The sequence below is a fragment of the Tachypleus tridentatus genome, chromosome 9 (assembly GCF_004210375.1).
Source record: "Tachypleus tridentatus isolate NWPU-2018 chromosome 9, ASM421037v1, whole genome shotgun sequence".
Classification (NCBI taxonomy): Eukaryota; Metazoa; Arthropoda; class Merostomata; order Xiphosura; family Limulidae; genus Tachypleus; species Tachypleus tridentatus.
In genome coordinates this window covers 32,350,566-32,364,715 of record NC_134833.1, presented here as the reverse complement: position 1 = coordinate 32,364,715, position 14,150 = coordinate 32,350,566, and the positions used below count along the sequence as shown (strand labels likewise).

General features: G+C 31.2%; 1 protein-coding gene across 1 annotated transcript in view; it reads left to right on the top strand.

Annotated features, from left to right (window-relative positions):
* The window catches only part of LOC143225001 (uncharacterized), an 87,891-nt gene that overhangs the window by 50,247 nt on the left and 23,494 nt on the right, over positions 1-14,150 (top strand). Inside the window, exons 28-41 of the mRNA XM_076453610.1 lie at positions 379-540; positions 835-1,032; positions 1,337-1,390; positions 2,107-2,268; positions 4,487-4,594; positions 5,283-5,336; positions 7,802-7,855; positions 8,763-8,816; positions 9,470-9,523; positions 9,943-9,996; positions 10,416-10,523; positions 11,958-12,065; positions 13,309-13,416; positions 13,805-13,912. Of these exons, the coding sequence (XP_076309725.1) occupies positions 379-540; positions 835-1,032; positions 1,337-1,390; positions 2,107-2,268; positions 4,487-4,594; positions 5,283-5,336; positions 7,802-7,855; positions 8,763-8,816; positions 9,470-9,523; positions 9,943-9,996; positions 10,416-10,523; positions 11,958-12,065; positions 13,309-13,416; positions 13,805-13,912 (1,386 nt within the window). The remainder of the gene's footprint in view (positions 1-378; positions 541-834; positions 1,033-1,336; positions 1,391-2,106; positions 2,269-4,486; positions 4,595-5,282; positions 5,337-7,801; positions 7,856-8,762; positions 8,817-9,469; positions 9,524-9,942; positions 9,997-10,415; positions 10,524-11,957; positions 12,066-13,308; positions 13,417-13,804; positions 13,913-14,150) is intronic.

The following is a 14,150-nucleotide window of genomic DNA, read 5'->3' as shown; positions in this document are numbered from 1 at the left end:
GTTTGTTATGAGAAAATTTAACTTGCTGCTATGTGGATTTTTAGTTAGCAGGAGATATATTCTCTAAAAGCAATACTTTAAAATTACTTAAACATTTGAAATAAACAAGTTTTTCTGATGAAGAGAGTACACATGAAGTATACATGGGTTCATATACAATGAAACTATTCCACATTTCTCTACATGTGTTTTATGTATGTATAATCTAATTAGTGGCAATCTTTGTGTTATGCATATATAATTTTATATAAGGACAGTTGATTTTCCTCTAAAAATTTAGACACTTTTGGTTCCTCACTGAGGCTAATGTTATCTGTAATATAATAGTTGCTGCATTTATACAGATATGTATTTAGTATATCAGAAATTATTTTTTAGGGCGTCCCTGGTCTAGATGGGTTAGTAGGCCTTAAAGGAGAACGAGGATCAGTTGGTTATCCTGGAAGACAAGGGTTTACAGGAGCTCTTGGTCAGCCTGGGACCCCAGGGAAACCTGGTGAAAAGGGTCCACCAGGACCTCAGGGTGCACGAGGTTTTCAAGTAAGATAATTTAATTTTTTAGTATTAAACTTGTGTGAATAAATTACAATTGGTCATAAGTAAATCAATCTGTGTAATTTTAGGAGATTGATAACAATACAATACTGTTTTTTGTGCAATGATTATTTCATATTTCCAAAGACTAAATTAAAGAAAAATAGAAGAAAAACTAAGACAGCCTTATCAGCATTATTTGTATATATGTTGTTTTTTCTTCAGCAGATTAGTACTAGTGAATTATGCAACTCATATATTTTTTGATCATTTTTTCCTACTTTCTAATTCGTCTTACAGGGACTACCAGGAGTAGGAGGAAGTCCAGGGGAAGCTGGTAAGGATGGTAAACCAGGAACACCTGGATCTTCTGGATTACAAGGCCCACAGGGTGACAGAGGCGAAAGGGGATTTCCTGGTCAGAGAGGACTACCAGGTTTAACTGGAGCCCCAGGCTTGAGAGGTGAAAGAGGACATACTGGACTTCAAGGACCAAGGGTCAGTTCTAAAAACTGAAAGATTAAAAAAATAAAGAAATTAGAAACGCAGCAAGCAATAGGTATAGAAATGTGTATTAAAAGTGTGTACAGAAATTTTGTAGATAGATATTTACATAGTGTGGATAAATATTAAATTCAAAACTTATTATTTTTGAAGAAATACTTTATGAACTCAGTTATTGAGAATTAACAATAATTAGAAAAGTATGGAACAATATTTATCATAATGTATTTACTGCCAATTGAAATAATTATTTCTCCCCAGATAAACTGAAATTTTTGCTCTTCATTTCATTTAACAGGGATTGACTGGGGCTAAAGGAGCTAAGGGTCACTCAGGACCTTCAGGCTTAGTGGTTAGTTGAAACTTTTATTTTATTTTATGGAAATTTGTAACTCATAAAAATGTTATACTATAATATGCATTTTCTTTTGAAAACCTAAACAAGTTAAATATATTACTTCCTTGTTACCATAAATTCGAAAACCCTTGATTTTACCAACTGCAATATTACGATTTAAAAATCTATATTGTACTTGCACCATTTATATAGTATTAATACTGCTAGGACATGCTATGTTTACAAACGTATTTTACTTTTTTTTTTTTTTTATGGTTAGTTAAAAGTGTAATGATTTTATCTCAGTTAGATGCCAGCCATTATTAAAATCTTAACTTTTGACTAAAATATGTTGCATGTAAGATATTGTTATGTTATGAGGCTCATTTTGAAGAATTGTGGTTAAGATAAGCTGAATTTACTATAATGAATTGAAATTTGTGTGGTAACAAGGAATTTTATGGTTATAACATTGTAATAACATCCAATTGTTTGACAATTCCAATGCTCTGTATCAAGATTTGTGATTATTTTATTGATTGGACAACAAATACCATAAAATATGCATGTAAATATCAGTGAAAATGTTTTCAAATGTATTAATTCTGTTCAAAAAATAATATCTCGCACAGAACATTCAATGAATGGTCACTGTCATTATCAAAATGCTCACAATGTTTTCATATTACTTATAGATAGATTTAAGTATTGGTTATTCCTCTGTGTTTCAGGGACTACCAGGTAGGACAGGACAAGCAGGATCACCTGGACCAAAAGGAACTAGAGGTGAACAAGGACCTCCTGGTCTTGAAGGTGCTATAGGACGACCAGGAGAACAAGGACCTGAAGGTCATATTGGACGTGTTGGACCTCCTGGGGAACCTGGGGAAAAAGTAATTAAATTACTTTTATATTTTGTATTGCTAACATAAGTCATTAGAAACTCTTTGAAATAGAACTTTCCTTATCATCAACATTTTAGTATCTTTCTATCATAATTTATTTTCTGACTCATACTTTCAAGGTTTGTTGACAAGAATTACCTATTGTTAGTTAAATTTTCTGGATCTGGCATTATTAGGTGATTAGGGTGCTTGATTCACAAACTGGTGGGGTCACAGGTTCAAATCCCTATTCCAGTAAACGTGATTACTATTTCAGCCATGTAGGCATTATAATGTGATGGTCAATCCCATTATTTCTTGGTAAAAGAGTAGCCCAAGAGTTGGTGGTGGGTTGTGATGACTAGCGGCCTTCTCCCTGGCCTTACACTGTTAAATTAAAGATAGCTAGCACAGATAGTCCTTGTGCAGCTTCGTACAAAGTTCATACACAGCAAACCAAATATTTTGTAATTTAAACTATGTAAAGTTTGAAAATATAGTATATCTCTCTCCAAATTGCTAATGATCTGCATTCACAACAAACTCTTCAATTCATAAATTGAAATAACATCATAATATAATGAAATTTTATATATTTTATTATAATACAATTTCTTTCATGTGTATAAATTCACCATTATAATTAAATGTAATATTTTATCATACAAATTTCTAATGTCTTTAATTCTACCCATTCAGTTGAATTATATATGTATAATCTAGTTTTATAATGGCTGACTTGTATATAGGGTTGTAGCATTACATCCAGTATCACCTGATTTTTTTAGTTAAATTTAACATTACCTCATTCTGGTTTTCTTACTGTTTGTAGCTTAGTTAGTATTCAGTTATACAATTTAAAATTCCTGTTTGAGTGTCTTTCTGTAGCATACAAGAAATATTTGCCCTCCTCACCCAAACCTTATTTAGTGTAGCTAAATTTAACTCTTTGAGCAATATTAAAATACCATAATTCTATATTAATAAAAATGCTAACTGGCTAATAAGGGTGACACTGGCAAATTGAAAGGTTATTAATATTAGGCTAATAATTTTGTATTTAAATGAAATTGCCAGCATACTGTCCTATCTACTATCTAGCCAGTTTGACTTGTTAAGCAATGAACATATTCACCTTGAGGAAATTGATTGAAATGAAAGACTGTGTTATTAATCCTTATTGCAATGTATGTTTTAGTTATCTTTGATATTTGTATTAAAAAAAGATAGATATACAGTACTGTGCAAAAGTGTTAGAACAAGAGAATATTTTTTTTTTTTTTTTGGAGGTGGGGGTAATATTTTTTCTTTTTTTGGGGGGGTGGAGTGGCGGTGTATTTTTCATACCATTATAGTATGTAAATTTCGATACTATAGTAATTATTTGCTGATCCCTGTTGACAGTTGAATGAACCAGGGTGAGAATACTTATCATTCTTTAGAATTCCTATATACTTGTACCAAGGGTGTGTTATAAGGGTTTTGTTTGAATGAACATAATGATCAAATTTAGGGCCTGAAATAACTGTCTTGGTACCCCATGCAGTGACTGAACTATACAGAAAAAAGCTAGCAGAGAGCTAGCATATGGTACCAGTATATGCTAGAAGCATATCAAAACTATTCTTACACTACTAAATTAGGGACAACTAGCACAGATAACCCTCATGTAGCTTTGTGTGAAATTCAAAAACAAAAAACAATTATTGTATTTGGATGATGGGTGGCAGGGTGCTTTTAACTCACTACCTTTCCTCTGGTAATGAGTTCAAAATTAGAAATGACAACAGAAGTCTGTAGTAGCTTTACCATATATACAAACACAAAAATAATTATGTATTGCAAGTAATTTTCACTTTTAGAATGGCCATGGTTAACTTGAACATTTCTTGAGGCAAGCATGTTGTAAATCTAACTTTGCATTTTTTCTTTCAAAATATTGCCAGTTTTGGAACAAGCCATGTTTTTATATGTAAAATTGCCTGTGTAATTGTCGTACTTATAGAAATTTTTATAGTAAAAGGTAAGTCGTAAAAGAAAGGACATATAAGTGTTCAAAGTTTCTTTGACAGATCATATTGTTATAGTTGATTAAAATGTTCTCTGTAATATAACTTTAATTATTAATGAAGTTATTGAAAAAATATGTGTGCATGTGTGTGAATACCACGTGTACAAACAATACATGTAAGAGGGTTATTTTAATGTTTAATCACCTATTTTTGAGGGTCCTGTTGGGAACCCCGGACCTGAAGGTAAACGTGGAGCCATTGGGATAAAAGGTGACAGAGGTCTTGAAGGACGTTCTGGACCACAAGGCTTTCCTGGCCCAGTGGTTAGTTTACGGAAATCGTTTCTTATAATAGTAACAATGAAAGATATCTTTATGTTAAACTGTTAAGTTATCCAGAATATAGTCAAGTATACTATAAAAACTTCAGTAACATTTCTCAACATGGTCATATTCAAGTTGAAGGTATTTCTTCATAATTTTGTCTTAGTTTTTGTTTCTGAATTCCTTGTTGTTAAGATAATTATTTATGACTAGTTGATTCTGTGTTGTTACTTAAGTTTCTAAATTATTTTGAAGAGTTTTTAGTTTTTACAGTGGAAATTATTTAAGATTTAATTTGTAGTGGATCTTAAACTCATTAACCACTCAAATAATGGAAATACTTTATACTTTATTTAACTAGTTAATGGTTTAGTTATTCTTGTTACATACAAAACTAAACACACTGTAATCTGACTTTGTTATTTTGTATATATCAAAGTACAAAATATATGCTTTATTTATTATTAAAATTTATTTGTTTGTTTATTTTTGCTAATCATTAAACGAATGACACTGCTAGCCAGTCATATTGTTTTGTCTAAATATATTTTTCAGAAATATTGGCAGCCCATTCTGTTAATTTTGATTACTTGATTATGGAGTAACTTTCCATATGATTCATTGACTAGAGTATAAGGTCTGTCATGACATTGTGAATTATATGCTGTATCATAATTGCCTATTGTAGGGTGTTGCAGGTGCTAGAGGAATTAAGGGTGAAGTAGGAAGTCCAGGACTGAAGGTATGTTGCTACTTAAAATCAAGTTTTGTGTTGAACTTTAGACATTTTTTATGTTATTCGCTTATCCAAAAATAAGTTTCGTTTTTGAACTGCAAAGTTTGGAAAAGTATAAACCAGTGTTGTAAAACATTCTTTAATCAAAGTAAGCACCATTTGCTTCAACGCATTTTGCCAATATGTAACAATTCTGTTTATGCCCGTGCTGTAGAAATTGAATTCCTATGGACAATGAACTCTCTAAAAGCTTCTTCTGCAGCTATCTGGTTTTGAAAGTGTTTATTGCTCAAAAAGTTTCAAAAGCGCTTGAAAAAATGAAAATCTATAAGGAAAAGGTCTGGGGAATAAGGTGGATGATGCAGAACATTGATTCCCAATTAGTTCAATTTTTGGAGCATCATCCATGACAGTTCTCATAATGCTGATTTTGTTGCTCTTCAGTCAGCTCATGCAGAACCCACTTATCCAACTTTTTCATATTTCGAATCACACTCAGGTGATTTATCAAATATATTTATCAAATATAAATGCTTGATTTGCTTGTGCCTAGCCTTTCTGCAAGCTCATGTACTACTGTGAGAGGGTCTGTCTCAACTGCCTCCTTTAATGTGTTTTCATCTAAGGATGGCTTCCTTTCATGGCCTTCGTAGTCTTCAAGATTTCATCTCCATGTCAAAAACCTTTAATCAGTGCTGAACTGTACGTTCAGTTACAGATCCATGGCTAAATGCCTGATTGATGTTTCATGCAGTTTCGGTAGTTTTTCGTCCAAGTTTGAAGTTGTAGAGGGAAATTGGACAAAAGTCCTTGTCTATGCTGTGTTAGGGGTTGCAAAACTTACTCTGAGTAGAGTTGAAACAGCAGACAATTAATACACTTTGTAAACAACAAACATTTGGTTAAACTAACCAACCAACAATAAGTTACTCAATATTCAGCTTCTAAATGTCGTTGTGCGAATTCCAACATTTGTTTCTGGACAACCTAATAAATATAATAGTTTAATATAATTGTTTTCTTGTGTACTTAATCATTTTATGTAGTGGTTGTTCCTGCTATATTGTTGGCTACAGTGATTGTACAGATTGATATTTTAATCATGAGAATTATACAGCAGACAATGTCTTTAACATTTGTTCATTGGTTGTCACCATATTTGCTTGTGTATGTTTAAGGTGACAGAAGCATTTTTATTAATCAGACCAACAGTTTAATACAACTTGCCTGCTGTTATTTTTTTGTCTTATTTTTTTACACACAAAAAATGTTTGTACTTTGTAAATGCTACATGCCCTAGTCTCCTGTAACATGTAAAGTGTGCCTACAAAAGTTTCACGTTTTTAAAGTGTGATATGGAACAGTCAAAATCCATTTGTGGTAATATGTTAAATTCAAACTGAGGTTTTACTTATTGTATATTGAATGGCCTAGGAACATAGTGATTGTTTTGTGGAAAAGTTGCATTTCTCACTAACTGATCTTCTGTGTAGGGAATATTATGACCCTCTTTTCTGAATGGTTAGTTACTGAGAGAATGTGTATTGTGAATACAGTTTTGGTCCTTTCAAAATATATTTGTTTCTGATTTTAGAAAGAAAGCAATTGCTTTGAAACCCAGTTATTGTTTCTGGGTCTGGCATAGCCTGGTGGTTAGGACACTCAACTCACAATATGAGGGTTGTGGGTTCAAATTCCAACTCAGAAACTGCTTCCCCCTTTCATCCATGGGGGACATTATAATATTATGATCAATTCCACTATTTATTGGAGAAGAGTTAGTGATGGGTGGTGTTCAGTTGTTGCTTTACCACTGATCTCTTGATTCTAAATTAGGGACAGTTAGTGCAGATAGCCCTCAAGTGGTTTTTCCACGAAATTCAAAAACAAACATGAATAAAACAGATCTCTGTTTATACTAGCACTCGTTTATCTTGTTAGTTATCTTTGCTTAACTTCTAAATACAAATTATATTTTTCTTCTCTAACTTTACCACAATGTATTACTTCTCCACTTTAACAGTCAGCCTTTAATTTCCACTCCTTTAGTTTATATGTTCTATTTTTGCTTGAACTTCACACTGGTCTCTGTTATTCAGTCATCACGTCATACTAAGTCCTTGAATCTTTCTTGTACAGGTATACTATGTGTTTGTTATAATATTGTAATTAGCACAGTCAAGTTTGGAATAACTTTCCATGTAATTTATTAACTATATAATGGCCTTGTGAATTATATCCTGTATTATTATTGCCTTAATGGGCTTATTTAGTTACTTAATTATAATTGTAGGTGTCGCCATTGGAATAGATTATTTTAGCATCTCATATTTATTCATACATTACGGTGACGTTAATTTTTGTTGTTAAAATGTGTTCTTTGTTCCCTGACACAAGTTTTATTAAATGGTTTAGTTTCTGTTATTCAGTATACAGAATTCATATTTGATTGTATAATCTGGAATAACTAGGGTGAACATGGAGATACAGGACTGCCTGGTCCAACTGGGGAGAGAGGTCCTCAGGTGAGAGATATATAAGAAGAGAAGTAACAGAAGTATTATATTTTAGTATCATACTAAAATTGAACATAGTTTTCATTAAGAACAAGAATTTTTAGCTGTGGGTAAAATAATTATATATATTTTTGTATGAGTTTTTTCAGTAGGTTAGAAAATATTTTAATGGATATTGTATGTTTCATAACATTTTCAAACAGGTGCTATGTACTACTGTTGCTGTGGTTAACTGCTAAAAATAGCTTTATTTGGATAAAATGTCAGAAGTTCTATTTTTTAATAATGTTTTAACGATTACACTAAGTCTTTACAAAGTGTTTATAATTTGTACACACAAGAACATTTGTATTCCGTGACATTCTTTGACAGTTGGTACCACAAACTCAAATATGATGGACATTATAAGGACAGAAAAAAGTGGCCTGAACATTTTCTGCGACCACTTAATATAGTGTTAAAAAAACATTATGAGTAAAAAGAGAAATATTAATGTATTTGGTAAACACAAGTGTGAGACTAAGTTATTTTATCTTCTATAGTTTAGTTATTATGAATGTTGTAGTCTAATTTGATTAATATCAATTTTAATAATTATTTTGTCACTTATCTTAAGTCATCTAACAGTGAGATAGACATCTAAGTTGATTTGAAGCATCTTAATATCTATCCATAATGAAATGTGTAAGGAAAAGAATGCATATTTATTTTATAGACAGAAAAATTAATTCTAAATTTATAAACTTTATCATGAACATGTTGTTAATAACTGTCACATGATAATGATATGTTACCCATGAGTCTTATTTGTGTTTATTTAGTAAAGAGCTTGACTGAAGCATCATTACATAACTGTTATTTTGTCAAAACCTGATGAATGTGTTTCTACTTTACATAATTATATATTTACTTACAGGGAGATATTGGTGTTCCTGGACTTATAGGTCTCAGAGGAGAAATGGGGAAAAAGGTAAATGTATTTCTCCATTATTATTATTTTTTCGTTAACATATTTTCCTGCTGAACTTTATTATAGATGTATAAAAATTTTGTTATTCAAAGAGAATTCTTTCATTTGCATTCATGGTACTATTCTGGTTTTGTATACATCTGAGCATATGTGCATTATACATATGTATGTGTATACTACATTTAAAAGCTTTAATGACCTTGTTTGGGGCTAGCACTAATAAGTGTACAGTGTCTATAAAGATTGATTTCATGGCTGCTATGAGATACATCCAGGGAAAACATTTCTAGAAATGTGTATATTTAATGCGATTATATGTAATCTAGATGCAATGTTTACTTTAAATACCACAGTACTCACACTTAGAAATTAAAAGTGCACATAATAATCCACCAGATATACACATAAAGAATTGTGAATACCATGTGTTACTAACATAAACAAAATATTGTTTTGGCACAACAGTTTATAAGATGTTGGTGTTTAGCTGTAATGAACATATTTTCTTCGAATTTTGCTTTTGTCTTCATCTAGTTGCTAAAGAAACATGCTCTTCATATTGTTATCGTAGTTTTCTTTAGCTGTCAGGAAGTTATTTTAGGCTTTTAGAGAAGCATAAATTTATAACATTGTCTTATTATTTCTGCATATAGGGAGATATGGGTCTTCCTGGTATACCTGGTCATCGAGGAAACCTTGGACCTGAAGTAAGTAAGGTTTGGCTGAAAGTGGATAATTAAACTTAATTCTTTTTTATTCTATACTAATTATTTAAGTTGTGTAAATCTGAGAAATGATAACAACTGATATCTTACTTGATTAGTTGAATATTTAAATTTTGAAGATAATTGCTCAAAGCATTTGAATATTAAAATCCAAAGTAATGTGCGTGTGGATTATTTCTTACTTGCACTTTAATTTTATAATGAGTATATAATGAAGATTTTATATCATTTGAACTGTTATTATCACTCATTCATTCTGTTTATAATATTTTTGAAACCTGAGATAATGATACAGAAGTAATTATCATAAATATACACATGCACATTCTATGGGGTGATAATATGGACTTCAAAATCAGTCAACACAAACATTCAATGAATTTATTTCTTTTTTTTAACAGGGCAAACCAGGCACTCCTGGATTTCCTGGAATACCAGGCCTACCAGGCATTAAGGTAAATAACAATTTCAACAAGTCTGTACATATAGAATTAATATCTGTTCACTGCTAGCAGATATTGGCAGGTAAATATGAGCACTAACAATATGTTACAAAGTACTGATTTCCCATTTCACATTTTTACTGAGCACTTTCTTAATGTTTGATAATAGAATCATCAACAAATTTTGATAGCAGAGATGTTAGAAATAAATAACTTTTAGCATTGGACAATGCTGATTTTATTTACTTTTGAAAAGTACTAGTTTATTTGTAGTCAGCATTCCTCTTGACATTGTGTTTCTGTTTTTTATAAGTATATTTTTTAGCACTTCTGTTTAGAGTGGTTTTGAAAATTAAGTATGTAGATGCTTTCTTGATTTGAGAGACTTGTAGAAAAGATTGATTTTACATAATATACTACCCTTATTTTAGGGAGTACAAGGAGATGTAGGTAGAACTGGATCTCCAGGTACACCTGGTGAACCAGGTCTCCCAGGATTTCCAGGACCTAAAGGCGAATTTGGATCAAGAGGACCTCTGGTAATTATAAACACAAATTAAAAATAAATTTTTTCTGTGAAGTTAAAAGGTTAGTTTCATTCTTTATCATCTTATTATTATAAATAATGTTTGTTTCATTTGTGTCAGTTTCCATCTGTTTTATTTAATCTCTTCCTTACTAATTATTCATTTTAATTATTCTCATTGGACTTTCATTTACTCTCTCTTTACTTGCATATTTATAAATTCTAAAGACTTTCTCTTACCATTACTTGTCGAAATTAAACCAGAAGAAGCTACTGATTTACCAAATTATAGCAAAAGCTATTTATATATGAGTAGCACAAGTGTTGAAGCAACCTAAACATAGAATATAAATTAATTTGTATCTAGTAATAAAATAAATTACTAACTTAATAATGATTAAAATTAAGTGACCTAATAGGCTACTAACCACAACAGGGACTTTTATTTGATTGTGTCTGTCACCTGGTGGGCTAGCAGGTTATTTTACGGACTTCCAATGCTAAAAATTCAGGGTTTAAGCCCACATGGTTGACAAAATGCCCATTGTGTATCTTTGTACTAAAACAACAACAAATCATTGCCCCTACCTTACTTTAAGTAAATTTTATCAACAAGATGAAGCACATGCATTTTAAACTTTTAATCTTCGTGGCCTGTGTTTATTATATCAAAAATCAGGTTCATTTGAAAGTTAAGACAATGCTTTAATAAAATTCTGTCATTTTATCAGTCTGTATATTTTTATGTGTGTAGTTATCATTTGTTATAGTTTCCTGTAAATTGTAGTACTCTTAAAACATGGCTTCTCTGTTAATAGCAAGTTATTTTTCCAGTACAAAGTAATGATTTATTGTACACAGTCGAAAAACAAAATACACCATGTGTGATCTAAGTTGTTTATAATTTTCTTTATTTTTTATACGTTCTTTATCTGAAAGTGTTTAGAAGCTCAGGCCAGCATATTTTTATGAAATAATTTAGCTTATTGTCAGTAATAATGCACCTAGTTATGTAGAAAAACCAGGGTAATTTATTTTTAAAAAACTGTATCTAGGAATAACTAGATAATAATTGTTTAATGTTATGATGCTATTGATTTGTAATTTTGAAACAACTAATACATTTATAGTAAGTTGTAATTACTGTTATATATTGCAAACATACTGTATCTAGAATTGGAGTGGTAAACAAAATGGTTATGTTTCTTTTCTTCTATTAATTGGTAATCATGTTTTTGTATGATAATAATTATTTTCTATTTGCAAAGATGTTCAAATTGCAAATTGTCACAATTGATTATAATTCTCATCACCTCATAACATGATTTCAAGAAGCTATTCCAGTGCAAGAAAATCATAAATATACTGTAACCACAGTTGATTATTTCTTCAAATTTTAGCCATTGCCGTTCTTATTTTGTTTCTCATTCTGTTTGTATAATTTTAGGGACCTATAGGACCTCCAGGTCCCCTGGGGCCTGTAGGAGAAAGAGGACTTCCTGGACTTCCAGGTTTACGAGGATCTCGGGGACTTCCAGGTAAAACAGGCCCACAGGTTAGTACCCTGCTATGTTTTTATCTTTTAAAAAAATCTTCAAGCAAATGAATCTCATCCTTGTTTATAAACTCATGTATAACATTATAAAGCTATCATCATTGTCATATATATATATATATCAAAATCACTTAACATCTGCTTCCTTCTAAATTCTACTTAGTACATATTCGAAGAAACTTTTTTTGGGTCAGCATTATTATCTAGCACTTTCTTGTAACTCTTTGTTTCATAGTAACTTATTCAATGTAACTGTACCTAACGTCCAATATTACTTGTCGAAACTACTTGGCAACATAATTTTTTAAGGTGCAATCACATTTCTGGGGAAAATACCAATAGCACCACAAAATTTTACATTACTGGTATGAATCTTCACAACTATACTAAATTGTTCTTGTAGAAGTTAGAAATAATGTACAAAAATGTGACAATTTTGGTATTATAATTGCCTTGGCTTGGATTCAAACCCTGAACCTCCCACACACCAGGTGAGTTCTGCATAAGGTTAAGGGGTTAACTAACTTGATATTAAGGTGTGTTTTTTTTTAACAACAATTCATAGCACCCCATAAAGTGTCACATACAAGTGAATTTAATTAATGTATAAAACCTTTTAAATTGTATCAAATCATTCAGTGTACACAATAAAATTATTATGATTCTAGAGAGTAACCCATTGTGTATAAACAATATACTCTGGCTAGTTATTAATTAAACATTTTTATTTAGCTCATTATTTCAGCCCAAAATTATTCTATTCTTTTATTACCTGAAATTTACTTTTTTGAGAGATCATAGAATAAAATTCCATCAGCAAACATGCTTGCCTCTTCAACTGCCTGCTCATTATAATATGATAGTCAACATCACTATTCACTGATAAAAAAGTAACTCAAGAGTTAGCAGTAAGTGCTGTGTGTCAGTTGCCCTCTCTCTGGTTAGCAGTTTAAAAATAAAGAGAAGGAAAGATAGTCTTAGAATCTTTGCCATAACAAAACCAACAAATGCTTGTCTTAATTGACAGAAAGTTCATTGTAATGTTTCAGTAGCTTGTAACAAAAAGTATAAAATAATAATTATAAACTTCTGTACTCCTTTGAAGAGGTGTAATAAGAATATTTTGCTGTTGATTTAAGAAATCTACAAAGCACGTGAAGTTCTTTCAAACTTGTCTTTGTTAATGTAATATTTGTACTGTACAAAATATTATGCTAATCCTTGTAGTGACTATTTGTTACAGGGAGAAAGAGGTGAGAAAGGAATTCCTGGATCTGATGGACCTCCTGGACTTCAAGGATTGAGAGGAAAACCTGGACTTCCAGGCATGCCAGGAGAACCTGGTGTGGAAGTATGAAAACATTCTCTTAGTTAGCAAAAAGAAATAAATTTTCATCAGTTTTGTTTTTCTTTTCTTTTTCTTTGTAATTGAAAATTTGGCAGTGTCATATTAATTTTGTTTGCTTTAATTAAGCTTTTAAGTAAAGTAATGAAATATATGTATATCTCTTTACATGTGGTAGATGAGTTGAGGTTTTCTTGGAATACAATCAGTGCCTTAAACTCATGAAAAATTGTTACGTTGTAGTTGTACCTTTATATGCATGTTACTTTAATAAAACAAGATATGTAAGTGAAAACAATCTATTTGCAAATTCTAGAAAGTTAAGGTATTAAGCTGTAAATACAGGATTTATTGTGTGTGTATACATTATATTCATCTGTATTTTTAATGTTAGGGTCGAGTAGGAATAGAAGGACCACCAGGAATTGCAGGCCAACAAGGGGAGAGAGGTCCCAGAGGAGAATCTGGATCACCTGGTCGCACAGGGCCTCAGGGACAGCAGGTAAATTTTAAATCTAGTAATTATGTACTGATGTACAACTACACAAGACTAAAATCTTCTTGAAACTACTTTTTCTGATCCATTAGTTTCACCACAATCAATATTTATTTGTTGTTGTGTTATTGCAAAATATACCATATTACTTCGAATTTAAGACACCCTCTAATTTAAGATGCACCCCACTTTTAAAAAGGGATTCTCAGGAAAAAAAATTAGATGATAAATGTAAAAGAGTAAA